Source organism: Oratosquilla oratoria, chromosome 26, assembly GCF_046742065.1.
Source record: "Oratosquilla oratoria isolate Oo_2021 chromosome 26, ASM4674206v1, whole genome shotgun sequence".
Classification (NCBI taxonomy): Eukaryota; Metazoa; Arthropoda; class Malacostraca; order Stomatopoda; family Squillidae; genus Oratosquilla; species Oratosquilla oratoria.
The window spans coordinates 50,004,793-50,028,243 of record NC_134802.1 but is presented as its reverse complement, the minus strand read 5'-3'; the positions used below and the strand labels follow the sequence as shown (position 1 = coordinate 50,028,243).

The window sequence follows — 23,451 nt, the reverse complement described above, 5'->3', positions numbered from 1 at the left end:
CCGCTCCTCTGAGTATACTGACGCAACCTTACTATCTCCGCCTTGGTGCATAACCACCGGCAAGATGACCACGTCATTCATACTGCATCCTGAGCATTAGCGGGTTCTTAATAATACGAAACCGAACTCGGGGAAGGGGGGGGGGGGGAAGGGCTGAGGGGGACGAGGGACGCACACACACACACTGCGCCTACAGTACACTCGCACCCTCAATGTCCCGAGATCGATTCCTGATTACCATCACACGAGTGGGTAAGGTATATCGGACAGTCCCTCCAATTACAAGTGGACTCCGAGATGGTGGTCTCCGATAGCGAAGTCCGAACCTCTTTCGTTAAATATTTCAAGTCATATCAACTTTAATTTATTTCTTAGATTTCGAAAGGGTGACAATTGTTCATGTGGGCTATCTTAGGGTGACAATTCTTCATGTGGGCCTTCCTGGGTTTACGATTCTTCTGTTGTATAAGTTGATGACAATAATCATAACCTTCATTCAACCTAACCTAACCTAACCTAACCTAACCTAACCCAGTCTAACCTATCCTAACCTAATCTTTATTCCACTGTTGATATTCGGCTTTCTGGGGTGACACTTCTTCAGGTGGGATCTCATGGGGTGACGATTCTTCATGTGGGCGTTCTAGGGTGACAATTCTTCATGTGCCCCATTTATATATATATATATATATATAATATATATATATATATATATATATAAATTTAAATCCCATAATGGCAGCCAAAATCAAGACTTAGGACCCACTTCGCCAATGAGTTAAAACTCCACTGGGAAAATGTACTAAAGGCGAATTGTTTGTTATTCTATTTTCATTTCTTTATTCATCATTATTAACTTTTTCGCATCCGACCTTGTTATGGAACAAAAGGTCTTCTGCCGGCATGCTCCGCCTTTGTAATCCTCTGAATAGACTTGGTAACCATGTAGTCACTGCTGAATTTTTTTCTGGGCGTACTTGATCGAGTTTTTGTGCTCCCTGGTCCTTCCTTGTTGGAAGATCCCTTCCCGTTTGGTCCCAATACATTAGAGCAGTCTCGGCATGGAGTTTTGTACACTCTTGGACTGCTATCTTACCTTTGGTGGACATTTACATATTGTTTAAGGGTCTAAAGATATTAACAGACATAGCGTCTATAAATTCCATGCCGAGACATCTCTAAAATGTGTTGGGAGCAAGCGGGAAGTGACCTTCCCACTACGATCAGGGAGCACAAAAACTCGATTAATTACGTCTAGGAAAAGTCAGCAGTATCCCTCCATATTATAATAATAATATCACAACTAACATCACAGTCAGACGAAAGAGTTTAAGAGAGCTACTACTGAAGAGGGTTGCAGTCAGCAATCGAAATATATAGTTTCGCTTACTCAACTTTTTCTTTCATCCGACTGTGGTGTTAGTTGTGACTTACGAATGTGTTACTACATTCCTCACCAGTGATTAATAATAACATACTGATTCAGTCACCCAGCACTTGACAAGGCAAGAACTTGACATCGCGTTCACGTTATCTCGCCAAAATGTTACCAATTGGTCGCCAGGAACTCGTTTGTACGCCCCGACGACATCCTAAGGCATCCTCCCGACGCCGACACCTCCGTTGGCAGAAACTTTCTCCTCCGTCTAATTTGCCCCAAATGCCCCGCGCGGGCTCCCCCCCCCCCCGTGCCACTTTCACGAAGTCATCACCCCAAGGCAAGTGGGTGTGCCTAACCTCGCCCGTAGCCCTTCTCGTACATCATCTGTGGGGGAAGACCGACCGTAGTATCGCACCCTACTCGAAGTCGGCAGTAGAGCAGCTCCCACTACCCTCCCTTCCACCCCCTACTTCCTTTTCTTGCCCAGGGCAAGAGAAGGAAACACAGCCGAGAGCTTGCGTCTTTTTATTCCCGTTAAGTTTCGGACACAAGTGTCTTCTAGTCATCTCTGATAAAGGGGTCTTTACCAAAATGTTTAGAGAAACAAACTTCACAAACTCAACGCTGTGTTTCCTACACCCCCATCATTATCATAATGATGCGTGTGTGTGTGTGTGTGTGTGTGTGTGTGTGTGTGTGTGTGTGTGTGTGTGTACGTATCACTACCCGATGAGGCCAGGTGTATTATGATCATACCTGTATTACCTTAATATGGTTTCGTTTGGTAATGATGCCTTTAGCTTCCCACCTGCAGGTAAGAGGTTAATGGGGAAAATAAATCACCTGGATCATCAACATTAAGTATGCTGTTAATCAACCAAATACGAATGCAGGAAAACCTTTCATAATTTATGAAAATACACACACACAACTCGTGGCGCAGTGGTCAGAGTTCTCGCCCGCCACTACGGCGGTCCGGGTTTGAATCCCGCCCAGGGCTGAAATAATTTCAGTATCACTTCGCTGCGGGGTGTTACTCCAGTTCGCGTGGGCGGGGAGTTTTGTGCGTGTGTGTGTGTGTGTGTGTGTGTGTGTGTGTGTGTGTGTACGCGCGCGTGCATGTAAGGTCACAATATTACTCATAGATCGGTCATACGAGCTCTGAGCTCTCATCCGGGAGGTAAATAACTGTCGATCACGAGTCCAACACGTGATCCAAGACCATGGTGAATCACACACACACACCAGAATAAAGCTTTAGACTGAATACAGCATCATACCAGATCATGTATTTCACAAAGCAACTGTCCCATACACTTCTAAATTGTGCCCAGAACATAAAGATTCAAGAAAAGTTATGAAGTGAAGAGAGCATACGTGTATCACTACACAAAATGTCTACCTCACTCTTTGCAGAGATGCAACAAAATCCTTTTCATTCAACCTGGTCCAAGAGCTAATTCAAGGTAAAATGTTACCATAAACTCAACAAAGCCATGCGATCCAATCCCTGGAATTACAAGCGAGTTACACCACTTTATCTGAGTGATTCAGTACCAGTACAAGGATCTGTTTGTTTTTGTGTAAAACTCTTTGGAGTGGTGTTTTAATTTTCATGATACCAATATTTACCAATCCAAACATTATTTATCTAACGGGTATTATAAAATGCTTCTCCAGTATCCAACTCTCCCTTTCTGGAAAAAAGAAAAAAAGAAAGAAAGAAAGAAAGAAAGAAAGAAAGAAAGAAAGAAAGAAAAAGAAGAAGAAGAAGAAGAAGAAGAAGAAGAAGAAGAAGAAGAAGAAGAAGAAGAAGAAGAAGAAGAAGAAGAAGAAGAAGAAGAAGAAGAAGAAGAAGAAGAAGAAGAAGAAGAAGAAGAAGAAGAAGAAGAAGAAGAAGAAGAAGAAGAAGAAGAAGAAGAAGAAGAAGAAGAAGAAGAAGAAGAAGAAGAAGAAGAAGAAAAAGAAGAAGAAGAAGAAAAAGCAAACATAATCCTTTTCACAAAACTGATGGCAATCCAATACTTGATCTCAGCGATATCAAAATCCAATCCACGAAGAAAACTTGTGAGAATACAATGTTCTGAAGTTTTCATCGTTTATTTTTTGTTGTCAAATGCTCTTCTAATGATGTGGGCATCATTTGGACACACATACAAACAAGTACATAAAATTGCCAACACACACACGCAAACACACAAAAGCAACTTCAGGCGTCCTTGAGGAGGAGAAACCTGGAGAGCTCATGAAAATCAAGATTGAATGACATTGAGATGTTTGTTCCAAGTCTTGTGTAAACACCAAAACATAAATGCTTTGGGGTTAAAGTGACTTATCAGTCATTTATTCCATGAAGACTTAATATGGTAACACCAAAATTAACATACTTGAAAGAAAAGACACGGAGGATTTGATAATTTTGTATGAATGTACAAACGGGAAGTTTTAGTAAGTAAAGAAAACTACATCCAACAAGCATCAGTTGAAACCAGAGGACACAAAATAAAACAAAAGAAGATCAAATTAACAGGCACCTAAATGCTGGGAAGCATAGGAATCACTGCACAGCATACATGTAGCACATGCTTCTACACCCACACAATATTACAAGACTAATTGCATGTACCTAAAAACCATATAATTTCCATAAAAGTGTAAACCTAAAATAACGACTATCCTGGTACCGCCCCTCTTGAATTATCCTCATCCCTCTACTGTAGGAGAATGAACCCTAACCTTTGCACCGCTGTCCCAAAATTGCATCATCCAACAGTTGCACAGCTTAAAGAGGAGGTGTCCTTCCAGCCCCAACACTTGGAGTCTGCCTCACAACCACTCCTTGGCAAACGCACACACACACACTGCCTCAGTCATCTGTTGTTATGGTAACATTCTCCGTAGTTCCTAGAATTCTAATTAATCAATACTTGCTGAAATGGATCAGTTTTACACAAGGTTACTCTACTAGAAATAGGCACTTTCCTCCTCTATAAATATATGGATCTTTAACATAATGGGGGCTACAGTGATATGAAGTCAATACTTTTGAGGCTTTTGGGGCCACCCCTACGGACCACAGGCACACAGCTTTCATCTATGTTTGATACTTATATAAATGTATACCCCCCCCTCCCCGACACTGTCCCTCCTTGAATCTAGCCTTTGTCACCTCAAATCTCAACTTCTTCATCTTCCTATTCCTGTGGTTGTGGTGAGGGAAAGGTACTGTCTATATATAAACCAAGGGAAAGGAATATTGACTGGATATTTTATGCAGTCTACAATACCACTTAGGAGAGAAATGTTGGTAATCATCAAAGAAATACTAACACTATGATAGGGGATAAGAATGTTGAACAGAGATGTGAGTGAAATGAACAAGAAAAGAAAATTGGATGAATATGAGGCAGAATTGAAAACTGTATCTCCGAGAGTAGTAAATGACAAAGAATGGATTTGTTCCTGGGAGGAGGTATTAAAGAGTGCAAGGACAACGTATAGGATGAGGAGTACTATGTTAGTATTTCATCTCCAATAATCAACACCTCTATACTTACGGACAATATCGTGACAAGTCATAAGAGGCGGTAAAGGAGAGATAGAAGGCGGCAGAAAAGTTCAAGGTAAAGGTGAAGTGATCGGCATTTTTGCAAAGAGATTAATCTCCAATCGCATTACACAACTCTGGATGTAGGAGATCCGCTGAAGTTCCATGATTTTGACATTAAAATTTACTGCATATGGAGGGCATGGAGAATGGGTAGGAACAGAAGGAAGGGTAGTGAATGGTGGAGTGACGAGTGCTTTGGTGAAGGAGAAGATGTATTCATACAAGGAATGGTTGCAAAGAGGAAGCAAGGAAGCATAAGAGGTATGCAGTAGATGGTGGAAGCTTAGTACAAGATGAGAGATGCTAAGAAAAGTGGATGCGAGATGGGGCAAGTGTTTGATTCAGAATTTTTAAAACAAAGAAAAAATAAAAAAGACTTGGAAGTCTGTGAAAACATGGATTCTGTAAATCACTAAAATCATATGGCATCTCTTATCATCACCAAACTGAAAGGTTTTATTTTTGGGGGGGGAGCCCTGAACCATAAATACAGTAGCGTTAATTTCCTTTCATCTAAAAACAAACTTTACTGATGACAGTCAAATCTTTTCAATTTAATTTCCTTTCCTTTATCACAGCCACCCCCATACAACAAATTCAACTTCTCTACCTCATGTTTTATTCTCACTTCTCCCTTCCTCCTTTCTCCTCTACAAATTGGCCCCCTCCCATCAATATGTGAACATTTGGGCCACATAATGTGACATGTACTGTGAACAAAAGAATCATACATACATATATATACCCAGGCTTTTTCCCCCTTACCAGAGAGGTAACCAAAAAGAAAAAGGTATAAAATCACTCCCACCCATTCCATCCCTGAATACACTCCACACCCCTCCACCCTCCCTCTTATCTTAGCACCTCCTGGATGACGGGTCATCCCTGCACCTTGTCCACTGCCCTGGGTCAGAAGCAGTGTAGCAAGACACAGCACATCCACAGCAAGGCTGCTTCATTAAATCGGCGACCCCCTCTCTCCGTCCCCCCATGCATAAAAGGAGAGGACTGGGAGAAATCCCTTCGGGCTGCGTCAAATTTTGCTCACACATACTACCTCATCCCCCCTGCCCATTCCACCTCATGCATCACAACATCATCCATATACAACCATTCTCCATTCACCCCTGTCCTTCCTCAACAGACATTCCCCTCTTCACTAAAGCCCCCTTCACCCCATCCATCCATCTCATCCTAGGACGTCCCCTCATCTTCACTCCCTCCACATCTGCCTTCCACACCTCTTTTACTAGTCTTTCTTCACTCATTCTTTCCATGGGTCCAAACCATCCTAATATTCTTTCATCAACCCTATCTCCCAACTCCCTTTCCACCCCCGTTCTCCTCCTCATTTCTCACACTATCTAGCCTAGTAACCCCCATCATACTTCTCAGACACCTCATCTCAAACTCCTTCTCTCTTCCTCTCTTATGTTCCATGTTTCTGCTCCATACAGTGCTGTTGGCACAATCACTCCTTCATAAAGTCTCCTCTTAGCATCCATTTCCAAATGTCTATTCCTCATTACACCACCAAGGCATTTACTCACTTCTCTCAATCTACATTCTACCTCCACTTTCACTCCACCTTTTTCTGCCACATTTGCACCCAAGTATCTAAAACTCTCCACTTCCTCCAGTCGCTCTCCCTTAATGCTCACTTCCAGTCTACTGCCATTTTCACCCCTTGTACATTTCATCACCTTACTTTTACCCACATTTATCTTTAGCTTTCTTCATCACATACTCTCCCAAACTCTCTCACCAACTTCCTCAATCCCTCCTCCGATCCTGCCACAAGCGCAGTGTCGTCCGCAAACAACAGCTGGCTCACCTCCCACTTTTCTCCATTTTCTTTAACCATCTCCAATCTCTGACCAACTACCCTTGCATTTACCTCTCGTACTACCCCATCCATGTATAAGTTGAACAGCCAGGGTGACATTACGCATCCTTGACGAAGTCCCACCTTTACCTCGAACCACTCACTCTCTCCATTTCTAATCCTGACACAAGCTCTACTACTCTCATAAAAACTCCTGACAGCTCCTCGAAGCTTTCCTCCTATCCCATATATCTGCATAACCTCACACAGTGCCTTTCTGTCTACCCTAAAAGAATCTATGTGGGGAAAATGTATATGAGCAAGCATTTCTCTATTGTTGCAATCTGTATTCCCATACTGCCTATCATATCATATATAAAAGTGAGAGAGAGAGAGAGAGAGAGAGAGAGAAATTAAATCAAAGAACTAAATAGCACATTAAATTAAGTGCATCAAATAAAGTAACATTTCATTCACACTACTGCTGGATTTACAACCTTAGAACACCTGTCAAGTTGCTGGCCACTTAAAGTTTGAATACTGTGAATCACCTCGTTCTAATTCACATACATTACTCAAGTTACCTTCAACTTCACATTCAATGTGATTCCACTATTCTTAGACATTTTCAAACAGGGCCACATCATGTAACAAGATCCACTACAATTCTAGATAACAAGAGGATATGTGACAACCCCATTTGACTACACATGGCGCAGACATAATATTCTAATAAGTGAGAAGTAATGAAAGTCGACTCCACAGGCATCATTTGTGATATACCAGCACATCTTAAAAAGATCTAGATAATGTAACTTACACTTTAACGACTTGTTAATTCATCACCAGGTACAGGTTTTGAGACATCATATGTACGAAGCATTTTTTAATTCATATTTCTAATGAATACCCCAAACTCCCTGAGAAATTGACCAAATGATGAAAACATTCCAATGGTATACAAGAGTCGGCTATTCAGGTTACCTACGTATGTTAAAACAGCCATCACACAACTGGGTCAAGTCATTCAGTGATAAGATCTTGTATGGTTATCTGTGGAGTGTGAAGGACAATGTAGCACTGGGTTCTCCACATCTTCTGTGTGGAGGTTGCATTTTGCTCATTCAAATTTAGATTTAAGAAGGAAACAAATTTAGATTTAAGAAGGAAATAGGCAAGAATTGGTTTACAAATAGGGTGGTCGATGAATGGAATAAACTTAGTAACCACGTAGTAAGCGCTGAAACTATCAGTTGTTTTAAAAAACGATTAGACAACTTTATGGATGGGGACGACAGGTGGTGATGGATACGGAGCTGCCTAGTGTAGGCCTTATGGTCTTTTGCAGTCTCCTTTATTTCTTATGTTCTTATGTTCTTATTTCATGTAAGTTGGGTGCTCTGCCCCAGTGGGCTTGTTTGGTGACCCGTTTATGTGCTTCTGTCATGCTATACTTTAGGAAAATAACTTATAGGCCTGGGAAAAGTGTTGGTTAACTGTAAGTAGTGGTTCTCTGAGGCGTATATCAGAATCATCTTCTAGCCGCATCTTCAAAGCCAAAAACTCTCAACTTTGCCCGTATTTCTTCCAACTTTCTATACAAGCTGATACCCAGCAACTGCTCCCTATTTTTATATGCCAATACTATACAAACATAACACAGATGAAAGGCCAACATTCCTTCCCAGATATCTATGGTCAGATACATGAGTTTCCGACTGCTGCAGGATTACCTTCAATGAAACTCATCTGAAGTTATCATTTATGGACCACTGCTGAAGGCAAGATCTTCCTATCCATCAGTCCTCTGGCCAAGTCTCTCTTGCAAAAGGCCCCGAGCTCCCGAGCTACAAATCACTGAAGAAATTCTACCCTACAATTGAATGGCTGCCAAAAAGTCTATCCTAATTAACCAACCACTCACTGAGAGTGGCATTTTCAAATAAGATCCAAGCATGACAAAAGCACTTGTCCCAGATTATACGAAACCAATTCTCAAGTACCTTCACAACTTTGTGATCTTAGTGTAGTACTTATTTACTATGAAATGGCATATTTAGTAACTGTAAGTTCCAGTACAGCACATCACTAACCAAGCTACAAATGATGTATGAAGTTTATTTTCATGTTTCAAGATATACTTCTCCCATTCAGCCCTAGTTTTTCCCTATGACGGAAAAGTTACCCGGAACCGTCCCAGGCATAACCAATAAGGAAATACTAAAGTTCTAGAATTTTCTCATACACTCATAAATCAACACCATTGTATATAGTGATTTGTATCTGCAAGCCACAAGCAATAAATACTTGAAATAAGATATAAATATATTAGCAAACCTATCTTCAGTTCACACCCCGAGTCTTCACTGTACAATTTTCAAATTTGCCTGGCATCAAACTTCGTATTACCTCACACGTAAAGGAACTGAATACTTGTGCCAAAAATATCAGTAATAGAAGTCACCTTTCTTCCATTCGAGCCAAAACAAGGTACATAATTATGGACAACATGACAAGATAGTTCTTTTCCTAAATTTTCATACCAACTAAGAAAGAAATATAAGGGTGAAATAGATCCTTCATACATACATATATATATATATATATATAATATGCATAATAACCACAGGAGAAGAAAAACTTGTAGACAGAAAGTACCTCCGTTTATTACATCTTCAGGCTGAAGATGTAATATACGAAAGTACTTACTGTCTACAAGTTTCTCTTCTCCTGTGGTTATTTTGCATTTTCGTATCACAGTGATGTGATCGCTTGCATATATTTACATATTGCAAACAGGTTTACAACAAGTGTTTTACTAAAGACTCAGTACTAATCAGCATCCACAAAATTAAAATACTATGTGCGTCAAGGGGTGCATATAGAATGAAGCCATCTTACAATTTTGGAGAAAATTCTACATATCTCTCAACTACCATGGGCTTTGTTCAAATTTCAATAATAACTGGCAATTTTTTTCCAAGTAACATAACAAAATAGACATGGCTATTTTCACTGTACTGTGATTTTTAGCTGATCCACTCTTTGCAATTTACAAGTCTTTTCCTTTTATTACATCACCATGAGTCTCAATAAAGTCTGCTCGGTTACTTTCAGCTATAAATAGATGATACTGCCATTAATACCCATGTCAGTTTCTGATGAAAAAAATCAAGCCAAAAATAAACTATATACACACACCGCATTATGAATGCTTGCCAGCTGCATGTGTCGGAGTTTGTGGTGACAGCAGTTTGAACCTTTCCGCCATTAATCTATTTAGTTCAACGACATCTATGTAGGCTTCATGAAGCATGAGTGGGTACACGACTATGCTGGCACTGAAATGATTATATATTTTTTGTAGCTATACACAAGTTACCCCGTATTCTGTGAACTAATTTGATCACATTTCCTATGTTAATGAATATTCAGGGTAAAAGAGAATGAGTAATACAATAGTGACTATATTTTATAATGTGTGTAGTGTGATGCATCATACATATGGCAGCCGATGCTAAGCGTGAATATTTCTCGTACTAAAGTGGTTACACTGGACCAAGGGCATGGTTTATTGAATTCCACACAACAAAATTTTCAGTATGGGGCACTGTCCTACCCTCCTGATAGGGGAAGTTTGTGACGTTAAACCTAATAAATTTTTCCACTAGCACTAAGACCATGTGGACATATTGGGCCATTATAATCATTAGTAAATATAAATGCAAAAGTTGCGAAGTTACAAGTCAATATATATGTACCCTTATACAGAACCACAATGGGGATTTCAAGACAGACATCAAAGCATCATTCCCTTCTACCTATGGTTATCAAAGCTTATTAGCACACCAGCAACCCTATAGAGGTGTAACCACAAATGTCCTACACATGGTCTCAGGACTGAGCTCAAGACATCTCTCAACTTCAACTGTATTTGCTCCAACTTCTTATATAGGAAGATCTGAAAGATTGTAATGCCAATGCTACTTCAGTAATCTTATACAAATATGAAACAAACATGGTTTTTATATTTGAAATCCAAAGCCATGGGCTCAGGATTACCTGCCCACCTTTTTGGGTATTCTTGCATTATCACACAACACATTACTCGTTTCTTTCATTTTTGTATTTCAAAGATACATTTCCTTTCCCCCTACAGAAGGGTTACATTAGGTTAGTTTAGGATATATTAGGCAACATAAATTTTATGTTACATATCCAGATTTGCATGAATCTGAAATTTTGCCCCTTTTTGCTGTGGAATTTGTTAAGGAAGGCATAGGAATCCTGGAAGAGAGTAATTCTGTCTAGACGCACATTCTCACCCGATTCCTGTGCTAAAGATGGCAAAATAAATTACATAATCTCAGAAATTAATAATTTGTAACAAAAACATTTTTTTAAATTTCCTCTCAATGCTAACATTAACCTCTTTAATAGGAGTCAAATATTCATGTGCGCATTAGCTGCCTGATGTACAATGATGCATCACAATACAAGCATTATAAAATATATAAAGTTGTAGCTATTAAACTCATTTTCTTTCTCCCAGAATGTTTGTAACCACTGAAAAAGCGATCAAGCCCGTTCGTAGAATAAGAGGGTCACTCCGCTTCAACTACAAAGGGAAAATCAGAAAGACGATGCTGATATCCTCATATATACTCACTTGTGCCTCATGACACCTACAAAGGAGTCATTGTTACTGTATCCAAGGGATTAAAGTTGGAATAATGACGTGTCAACATCAACAAATTCTCTTGCTGGTATCCTACTTTCGGTATACTTCCGGTAATTTTGTCTGTTAATGACACGGCTGAAGTCGGCTTCCGCACGTTCCAAGTTGTTTCTATCGACTTTTTAAATCTAAATACATTTCAAGATTTTACACATTTAAAGTTGTTCCTAAAATTAACCCAATATAATTCAGCCAGTGCATTTACCTTGCCATGTTTGTTGCTAACGCTAGATGCAAGGTTCACGAATAGAGTAAAATTGCTAGTGGTAGACCGTAAGACTGACACCACAGGCATGTCCACCTAAGCAATTATATAACATAACTCCCAAAGGCCATTCCCAAGTTAAATGATTATTTTAATTTTAAATATGATGCCTTCTGGGAAGTCTCCCTCATTTTGAATTTATTACAGCTTCTCAGAGCTATCACACAATCTTCTCATGTCACCCTAACAGAATATATGCCAATCATGTGTTCAATGTTCAAAACGAGCTAAAGTGACTCTTAAGAGAGGCCGAGTACCATTATTATATAATCGCTATGAACAGATCAATACTTTCCGACAACTGTTCTCACCACACCATTTAAAATCCCTCCACTCGAACACACGTTTTCGTTCAAAAGACATTACGATACAATCAAACTTTTACTGTTTTAACAGCTACTATCCTCACCATTCAACAGTGTAGTGGTTACTGCTCGATGGTAAGCGAGTGAACAGAATTAAGACAGTTTCGTTTGTATGAAAGACACTAATTGATATCGATCACGATTGACAAGCTCCCCACATTGTACCAACAGACACATTCCAACACCAAATGATGAACGGTTAAGATTTTGATCAAATTTTATTCCGAAATATACGTCTGTGTAGGCAGGCACCGTTGAAAAACCTCGCAGTCTCCCCAATTGCAAGAATTTCGGGTGCAATTTCAACACTGGAGCATGGATCTGCTCTGTAACTAAAAAAATCCTTGTACTTACTTAGTCCCAAAATTTTCGCATCTTCCGTACTGTGAAGACTTAAGAATAGCGGCAAGTTGGCGATATGCAGGACGTATCCTTAAACGGATGGGCAACTGGCGGACTTCTTGCGGCGCTGGAGCACTGGTTAGCTCTCTACATCTCCCTCTCCCTTCTCTGCATCACTCACCCATAAGCTTTATTCTGTCATGTCAAACACACAATGATATAAATGCACTGCCTCTGGCACCTTTAAGTTAAGTTAGCGATTTCGCTTCCATCTGAAACGAATGTCAAAGGACGGTACGACAGAGTTACATGAAAACCGAGATTTGCTCGCCAGCAACTTAATGCACTAGCCATGGCAGCCACAGCGTCATCCTTTCCCGCGCTATTTTTTGAACGTTCTTTGGCGTCCAGCCGCACTAACGGTCATTGATTAAAATCTATTTCGTCCCGGTGTGTTATTTCGAAGCAAATCACACAAAATCATAACACCACTATTCCTATTACCGTCAAACAAAGCAAAATTCTTTGAACTTACCGAAATTACGTAGTGATCTAATCCTCACTACCATTCCCCGCGCAGGTGAGTCGTCTCGGTGCATACTTCATGTTGAGATACTAAAGTTCGTTATACTGCAGTACAAGTTTAAAATATCTTGATGCATTCTACATAAGAGTTATATTATTATAATATATTTATAATATTTTTTACTACAAAAATATTTCCTTATACAATTATATTTAATATTTTCTATGCCACATAGACTTTCTTTTGATTGAGGGAGGTAAATAAACAAACCAAGAGGAAGGCCACTGGTGAAAGAGGGGGGTATCGGACATGGGGAAGTATAGAGGGAGGGGCAACGAAGTGAGCGTTAACGTAGAAGAAACGCAAAATGAAGGTTGTTTCGGAATAATTAATGTATAGTACATGGATTGTAGCAAGTGCCTCCCTTGCATATTTATCTTTTTATCGAAATTATGTATTTTTACATCTTAAATCATAGGTTACTCAATATAAAACCTGTTTTGTGTGCTAAACATCATTACATAACTGATTACTGGTTGGCCTGACATCCCTTTAATATTCAAGTCGTCCCACCTCACAGTTCCTGTTCTATTGGTGGATTATGTGTAGTCATTGAATCAGTTCTAATACGTAGATATTATTTCCACAAAATTCATCTACTATTTAAGTAGTTTTAATCAGTTGTAGACGAGGCAAGTTCCAATGCTGAACCAGGGTATCGCAGTATCATGAAACTTGCTCATGGTCAATGTTGGAAGGGTGAAAGCGACGTGTGAAGAAGCATGGCCGAAAGGGTTCAGGAATTTGCTCTCCCAAGTTTAGCTCCCTCGCTTTCAGGGAAGCAGCAGCACCAAGTTCGTAAATACGTCACTCCCGACCTTTAGCTTATCGCGCGAATGCCCTTGCCTTTTGCTCAGTTACTAGTTTCACAATCCTTGTAAAGGCGACTCTGTTAGGCTACCTAGCAATTTGTCAAAAGTCGTTTAGCCACATATATTAGAATAATTGTGATAACAGAATAAGTGATAATAAACAATAGTTTTCTTTCAAATGTGGTATGATGCCTGCATTCATATTTTGCACAAAATTAAGATATTTGCATATGGTATCGTAGCCTCAACAAATGAATCCTTTAGAACGAACATTTAAATTAATTTAATTGGATTAACAAAATGGCCTGACAATAGCTGGGACAACAACAGGGGCGTTGAAAACGATTATGTAATCAAAATAGTTTTTGCTTCCAATCCTACAAAGGTAATTATTTTTATAAAACTGTTAAATCACATTGAGTTAGCTAGGAAATCATAATCCTATTTGTAAATTCCCCAACATTCTGAATAAAATAGTTTGGTAATATTTAGTATAAAACTGCTTGGTGCCACATATAGACAAACTGTCCAACTGAGATAAATATTTTGTAAGTAAAAGTGTATGGCGTTAACAATTAATGAATATAAGAATGTATCGTGGAAGGACCCAAGCTGGTCGACTTAGTCGCAGCGTTTCGCGGGTAAAAATTATTATCTAAGACCAGGACGGGGACTTGGGAGGATGACTATTTCTTTCTTCCACCTGTTCCATATTTTTTCAAGTGTGATGATGCATATATTTTATTCTCAACTCCATCAACTCTATGTGACACTTATATTGTACTGCCTTCCCTCCACAGTAGCTGATGTGGTGGTGAGAAGTCTACACCAGGGGGCGCTGAGTAGCTGCGGCCAAAGATATCATCACCTTTGCCCTATTGTCCGCTTTAGGGATTGTTGAGGAAAGTAACGGTCACTGCTGGGGATGGGAGAACGGTACGAAATTCGAACCCGCAACTAATCGAATGCAAGGGGTTGACTATATATAGACTACCTCCTTTCTGTTCCGAATGTCACTTTCTCTTATATTATGGCAATTTCATTCACTTGAGCATCCTCAGCGACTGAAATTTCAGTCATTTCAAATTGAAGCTCCTGACACGTTTGATTTGAGAAAAGTTATTTCGTGATGATATCAGACTGTTGATCCAAACATCTAACATTCCAACTCCTTGTCAAGACAATTTAAACCGCTTGACTTGTTTTACACACATTTCTAGTTTGGGCATCGGTTTGGACAAATTTATTTATGCTAGGTGCTCACTAAAACATGTTTATGTTTATACTTTTGTTTAGTTACATATCAAAACTCAGAACCCAATTAATCATTTATTTATTTGTTTCTTTTTTCTCTCTCGCAAATGTCAGACTTGGAGAATTTCTGAATCTGCAAGGACAAAACAAAAGTCGATCACCGTGATCACTTCTGATCAAGCCAACTCATATGCAAACTAATGCATCCACTGAGCCTTGAAAAAATCCTTTGGCAACGAAAAAAGGTCTCGTGGATTTTAAATTGAATAAAAAAAGTCATTTGGGCTTTAAAAGGACTAAAACAAGATTATGATTTCCTAACATCAAATGCTAACGCCTAATTGGAATCCTGGTTTCACTTTTACAATAGTTTACTTACCAAAACGTTATAATCAAATTTCCTGAGGCAGATTTGAGCTTAATTTGTATGGATCAAAGTTATATGTGACTATTGTAGATATGGCTGTGCAGTGCATATTTATAAAATTCCAGAAAGTTCGAGACAAGGAAAGTAGACTTGTCATTTCCAAAAATTTGCAGTTGCTAGACAAAAAATAGATTCATGAAATGTATGGATCAAAGTTATATTTGATTATTGTAGATATGGCTGTGCAGTGCATATTTATAAAATTCCAGAAAGTTCGAGACAAGGAAAGTAGACTTCTCATTTCCAAAAAATTGCAGTTGCTAGACAAATAATACATTCATGAAATGTATATGGTTCTCTTTGGATATCTCTAGAATTAAAAGATATGTAATATAGAATACAACTTTGGGAATCTTAAGGTTTTGAAAGTTGTAAACACGATAAATGCATAAATTCCCATCCGTTACTTGTTACATTCCAATAATTGTTGAAGAAATTTTAATTTCAAACATTTATTTGGATAATTTTTGCAGCAACAATATAATTTATGATCTTAGTCGCTGAAATAATCCGGATATACACAGGAAAAGTAAATTCGATTAATAATTATCTGTCAGTATATCCGGACTGGTCGACGCGATAGTAGTTACGTCTACACATTACATTATATACCCCCATATATATACATACATACATACATACATATACCAAAGGCTTTTCCCCCCTTACACGGGGGGGGGGTAGCCAAAAAGAAAAAGGCATAGAAATCACTCCCACCCATTTCATTTCCCATATATTCCACTCCCCATTCCACCCCCTCCCTCCCTCCTATCTTGGCACCTCCTGGATGACGGGTCATCCCTGCATCCTGTCCACTGCCCGGTGAAAGATAAGTGGAGATACAGAGTAAACCGTATATTTTGACCACTGACTGTGATCCTCTTCAGCCAGTGGTCGAAATATACTGATTACTCTGTATCTCAACTTGTCTTTTTCCGAGGAGAGTGGGTCTAAGATTTATTCTACTCGTGTGATACTACATCTACGTCATCTTATAATAGGCTATATGTATATATATATATATATATATATATATATATATATATATATATATATATATATATATATATATATATATATATATATATATATATATATTGTACCCCAGTTAATATAATTTCAAATAGTTGACATCCTTTCGGCAAATAAGTCAGAATATTTGATTTATTTTGATGGATTTTCTCTCGTTTTCTCAGTCAGGAGTCTCCCAAATATGCAATGTCGATCACTTGGAGTCGATGAGGTCGATCAATGGGTCCTGGATCGACAGCGAAATGGTGTCGACCACCACTGTCGTATATTTCCTATTCATATCTATTTATTTAGTTATTTACTTGTGTCTTGTTGCATTGCTTTTGACCCAGGCAGTGGACAGGGGATAGGGGTAACTCTTCATTCACAGGTAGTTAAGATAGAAAAGGAAACGGGTGATGGATGGAAGTGGGATGAGTTGGGTTTGTGCCCCTTTATATATTGAGGAGCCAATGGGTCTGTGCTTATATATGCCAAACAAATCACTAAACACACGTGATAACAATATTTGCTGAAACCACTTGGAAAATAAAAGGAAATGAATACCTAACGTTTTTTTCTATTCAAGACATTATCAGGGTACAAATAAATCATTTCTTTGTACCCTGATGATGTCTTGAATAGACGAAAACATTTGGTATTCATTTCCTTTTATTTATTTTATTTTCCAAGTGGTTTCTGTATATGTATATATATTCATTCACCTATTCATTTACTTATATATTTATTTATTCATCTATTTTCTCATATATTTATTCGTGTTATTCTTTCTCGTGAAGAGTTTCAGTCGCCATAGTTCAATTACTAGAACTAAGACGACGACGACGGTTATGTTGCTATGTAAACAAATCCCGACAAGTTCGATCAGTGTTGACGTCACTATGGCGACATTCCGAAGATTCCCGCCAACAGAAGCCACTTTTTGTTCTATTCTCAGTTAAAACCAACCTAACCTAAACCTAACTGAATCAACTGGGGTTTTTAAACCAACCTAACCTAAAGCAAAATGGATTAACTTAACTGGGGTCTCAGAAAATTCGAGAAATGACATTACTGACAACGATAAAGTCGTCTTTATTTACTCGATCGGAGTGTAAGTGTAGAGACCAGAAATATATTCACATAAACAAGTTAAATTGTTCAGATGTCTTATTCTATTCTACTTCGTTTATTGCATTACATCTTTATTTACTTCCATCCCTATTTTACTTTTATTTAATCTTTTACTTCCTTATCTATCATTTATTCTTTATGAAAATGTCCAACCCAAATTGAAACACTGAAAGATTCTTGCTCCAGACAACCTATTTCCGAAATCAACTTTAGTAAAGAAAAAGAAAATAAATATCTAATCTAATTACCAGAAATAAACTACTCTATGGCTGTACAAAAGAATTTTTTCTAAAAAAAATATGATCACCTTAACTATTCAAAAATAACAAAAGAAAAACTAAAATACGAAACAAATAAACAGAGAAATAATTCAACAAGTAATTTCTTGACATCGCCAAGAAATCAACCACTCTAAGACCGAAAAAAGATAAACTCAAACCTGATTATATAAAAAAAACAGCGAACAGATGTAGAACAAGATAGAAATCTGCCGTCAAATCTAATCGTGTCTTAATCAGTGCTGTGTACTCGCTGTGGTTGATCCCCACATCTGACACAACGCTGTGGAGGTGAATATCTCATTTACCACAGAGGAATACGACGTCCAGTCCATTTCCTCATATTCGGTGGCATGACGTTAACCCTTTCACTCCCACAGAGGTGAATAAAATCGCCTGGCGACAGTTAGTGTTCGGGGCGTCGCTGGGAGGGATTTTACAACACCTATACGTAGCTCTGGTCCGTAGGGGTACCCCCATGCGGTTTAACTCATCTCGATAAAGATTTTCACCGTCAGTGGTGACTTGTCGCCAGGTGATTTTATTCAGCCAGAGTAGGTCGCCCCACACCCGCCTCTCCTCGTCACACTAGCGGTTCCAACTGTCACGGTTTCAACATCAGTGGTTCAATAACAATATGAATCAATTGAGTCGTTCACACACTACCGCGCTGATTTTCCTTGACTACGCGGTGCCGCCGCGGTTCAAACCGTTAGTGTGAGCAGGTGCTAAGAGTTAAATTCCCGTCCGGACCAAAGTCGCGCATTCTTTAACGTTTGGAAACTACTTTTAGGTCCCGTTCACACTAGCGATTTCAACCGCGGCGGTTAAATTACAGTGTAAGTCAATGAAGGCGTTCGCACACACCCGCGCAATTTTCCTTTCACTATGCGATACCGTCGCGGTTTCCACGCGGTACAGATCACTAGTGTGAACAGGAACTTACTTTCTCTTGATATCCTCCTTTCTCTTCTTCCATTTAGGGATACTACAGTGACGTGTAGATTTATGACGTCATTAACTCTCTTACGACATCGTAACTAGATCGTATCGTTACTTTACGACTTACGATTACTGTAGTGCTCAGAAGTGAAGCCTATGGTTCACTTTCGCCCCCTCCCTCCCTCCCTCCCCCCGTATTCTCAAACTCTCCCCCACCCTCGAATACACTCGCATTCCAAAATGCACCACTATACCAAAATACGCACCACCCCAAAATCCATCCCCCACCCCAAAATTCACCCTCACCCCCAAAATTTACTCCCACCCCTTACAAATACCACCACCCCAAAATTCACCCCACCCCCAAAAATCACTCCCACCCCAAAATTCACCACCACACTAAAATTCACCACCACCCCAAAATTCACTCACTCCCAAAAGCCACCCCGCCCCAAAATTCACCCCCATTCCAAAAATTCACCACCACCCCATAATCCCTCCCACCCCCAAAATTCAACCCCCGCCGCAAAATGCACCACTATCCCAAAATTGACTCCCACCCCAAAAAGCACAACCACCCCAAAATTTTCCCCCACCCCAAAAATTCACTCCCATCCCGAAAATGAATGTCCTTCCGCGTTTACCGGTAGTTTTTATTGGCCAGTTTCGGCCTTCAAGCAGTTCTGATTGGCTGGTTTCAGCCAGAAAGGTAAACGGTGATTTCGCCATCACTGGCCGTCTTGAATAAATAAGTTAATAGATTATGAATGAATGAATAAATGAACTAATTAATTAATTGATTAATCAATTCATAGATAAATAAGTAAATGGATAAGTAAATAAATAAATTGATAAGTATTTAGATGAATGAATAAATGAATAAAACAGATGAATAACTAAATAAATGAATAAATAACTAGATAAACAAGTCATTAAGTATACAAACAAATAAAGATATAATTAAATAAATAGATAAAGAGATAAATAAATAAATAATTTAATTAATTAATGAACAAATCAAAATCAAGTTAAGAAAGAACTGACTGATGACGAGACACGCGAAAGTACAAATAAGAACAACAACAACAACACTCGACTTAATTTTTTCCCGCCAAGAACGACTCCCGACGGCCATGATGGACTGATTCCTGATTTGGTCTTGTCTTCTCTAGTCCTCGTTCTGGACTCGCTTGTGCGTCATCCCCCGAGGACAGACATCGATTCAGGCTAAGAAAAAAATAGTTTTCACGATTTACGTGTTCTTTGTTCTCCCTATACAGTCTATACTAGCCTAGAGACATCTTCTGGATCGTCCAGTAAGCTTTCAGGCAGCTTCAGTCTAGAGAGTCTGCAATCGGATGGCGACATGAGAAGAGGAAGAGGGCGAAGAAGAGGAATAGGAGAAGGAGGATGGGAAGGAGGAGGATGAGGGGGAAAAGGAGGAAGAAGGGGAAGAGGAGGAGTAAGAGAAGGAGGAGGTAATTTTTCAGGATATAACTCTCCATCTTCGAGCTTCTAGGGTATTCTTAGAGGGATATTGAAGGAGGTAAGACTAAGGCATAAGGGATACTTTACCACTTGCCCCTTCCTCTCCCCCCAATCCCCCTCCCCTCCCCCCCTCTCTCTCTCTCTCTCACTCTCACTCTCACTCTCTCTCTCTCTCTCTCTCTCGGGTTCTCGATGGTTCTTTTGCCAATCCTTCCTGCTTGCCTGGGAATGTCTCCCCCCTCCTCACATCTCTTCCCCCCCCCTCCCTCTCCCCCTCTAGACTACACGTGGCTCAACCCCCTCACCTTCCCCCCCCCAATAGAAGGGGGGGGGGAGGTGAGGGCTGGGTTGGGGTGGGGGGAGTTGGAATGTACTTAGAACTTCCATTGCATATATATGTATATACTTGGGAGTTGTGTCTTCTTGTAAAGATGTAACTTGTTGAATTACTTCAGAAGTTTTGTGCTCATTGAGAGAAATGGTGGGAATCACGTGACCGTTTTTTAATCTTATTCCAACCTTCCGTTTCAGAGAAGTTGAATGGAAGTCTCAGGTTCCCCCCCCTGACTTCCGCCACACCCTTCGACAGCCTCAAGGTCTTAGCCTCAGGTGAATAAAATCACTTGACGGCAGATGAAATAAATACTTGCAGGTCGCTCCACCAAGATAGTCCTGTCTCAACTTTTTGCCACGTGGATGGCGCCACCTCAAACTGCATAACTTCCTTTGGCGACAGCCAGAATAAAGACAATTTAATCTGCTGCATGGTATAGGGATTGATTTCATCTCGCCAACCTGAACTTCTGAAGATTGGTTTCAGTTCACCTGAAGTCTATAGTTATTCACGTAACCTAACCTAACTCAACCCAACCTAACCTTACCTAACCAACCTAACCTAACCCAATCTAACCTAACCTAAACATACTCAACCTAAGTTAACCTAACCTAACCTAACCCCACCTAACCTTACCTAACCCAACCTAAACCTAACCCAATTTAACCTAGCCTAACTCAACCTAACCTTTCCTAACCTAACCTAACTTAACTTAATCTAAACTCCCTCATTCATAGCATGACGTTGTCCTTTACCTCTCCGAGCCTGGTGGCTCTTTCCCATTTATCCACGCTGCCGTCAGGTGATTTTATTATCCCAATGGAACCCCCTCCCCCTCCCTCCCTCTCAGTATAACCTCCATCACCTGAATCAAATCGCCTGACGAGATGGTGAGGTGCGTCGTCACAGCAGAGAAGAAAGGATCACCAAAGAGTTCAATACTAAAGCTGCCAGGTCTTCCTCTTGTTCACCTTTTGTTCAACTGAACGTGTTTTGTTCACCGTTCGGTCTGAACTTCAGTCTGATCCCAAGTGACCTCACCGAAGTAGCTTTTGGATAGCATGAAGTTTCCTCTCCTTCATCCACTCCTCCACATGGATGAACTTTAAGCCTGAAGTTGCTGAAGCTGTTGTTTTCTCTTCATCATCCATTTGCTTGAAATCCTCACTTGTGTCTGAAGTATGAAGTTGATTCCCCTTCTCTCCTGAAAGCGCTGCATGGCTGGGACGGGGAGGGGTGGGGTGGGGGAAATGGACGGGGGACGGGGAGGCGAAGAAGAAAGAGGAGGAGAAGAAAGGGAGGAGGAGGAAGAGGAGGAGCAGGGGGCTCTGGGGGAGCTTTTGGGGGGCTTTTGGGCCGTCCCAGCCGCCACACGCACGCACGCAAGCACACACACACACACACACGCACACACACACGCACACACACACACACACACGCACACACACACACGCGCGAGATTCTTCTGCTGGGGGAAGGCAGAGCTCGATCAATAGCTGTTGCAGCTGTTGTGGCTGTCAACCGCTGCATCTCTCCAGCTGCTGCTGCTGCTCCTCCTCCTCCTCCTCCAGCTGCTGCTGCTCCTCCTCCTCCTCCAGCTGCACTCCCTCTCCCATTTCAGCTGTAGTCTGAATGTTCAGACTCCTTTTCCCCCCTCTCATTTTCGAATTTTTATTGTCAGTCGAATTCGAAGTTTTCTCGTTGAGGTTCAGTTTTTGTATCTGAAGTTCAGTTTCTGAAGTGGGATTCAGGTTTATGAATGCTCGCCAGTAGCCATGCACACGGCTGATGCCCAACATCCGCTCCCTTTCTGGATGGGGTGACACAGGTTCGAACTGCAACAATATGCACTCTTCTCCCAACTGGGAACCCTGTAGATCACAATACCAAGAACAGTTTCCAATAGAGAGAGGGAAAGCGAGATATATATATATATATATATATATATGTGTGTGTGTGTGTGTGTGTGTGTGTGTGTGTGTGTGTGTGTGTGTGTGTGTATCTGTGTGTACATCAATCAAATCAGCCATCCTGAGTCCATTGCTGAACAAAGACTTCCTTTATAGCATTCCATGAATCCCACGACCGTGCCATCCTCTGCCACGTCACTCCTGCAAACTTCTCGATCTCGTCTCTCCACCTTCTGTCCGGTCTCCATCTCCCACGCTTCCCATCTCGCGGCGTCCACTCAGTAGCACACTTGCTCCATCGCTCATCAGTCGTTCGCACTAACTTACCTGCCCAATTCCACTTCCTCTCTTTTACTGCCTCCACAATATCTTTCACTCTAGTCTCCTCTCTCACCCAACTTGCTCTCTTTCGGTCTTTCAGAGTTATTCCTATCATTGATCTCTCCATTCTCTTCTGTGCAGTCCTTAGTTTTGTTTCCATCGCCCTCGTCAGCTTCCAAGTCTCACACCCGTAGAATATTGCCGATAGAATGCATTGATTGTAAACTTTACGTTTCAAACATAAAGGTATATATATATATTATATATATATATATATATATATATATATATATGTGTGTGTGTGTGTGTGTGTGTGTGTCTATATATATATATGTGTGTGTATATATATATATATATATATATATATATATATATGTTGTTTCATATTTAGATAGCATAACTTCGGTCCTGTATCCCCTACATCTAAA

The 23,451-nt window shown here is 40.1% G+C and overlaps 1 protein-coding gene across 4 annotated transcripts in view; it reads right to left on the bottom strand.

Moving 5' to 3' along the window:
* The window catches only part of LOC143039549 (CTD small phosphatase-like protein 2), a 96,052-nt gene that overhangs the window by 36,271 nt on the left and 36,330 nt on the right, over nt 1-23,451 (bottom strand). The window contains exon 1 of one of the 4 annotated variants that reach the window (XM_076209740.1): nt 13,062-13,188. The exons of 1 other annotated variant lie outside the window; for it this stretch is intronic. Coding sequence is in view for 1 of the 3 variants with exons in the window: in XM_076209738.1 (XP_076065853.1) it covers nt 10,018-10,022 (5 nt within the window). In the remaining 2 variants the exon portion in view is untranslated. Of the gene's footprint in view, nt 1-10,017; nt 10,038-12,538; nt 12,905-13,061; nt 13,189-23,451 lie in introns of those variants that run through there. 2 more of the 4 variants (XM_076209739.1, XM_076209738.1) reach the window with 2 other exon arrangements.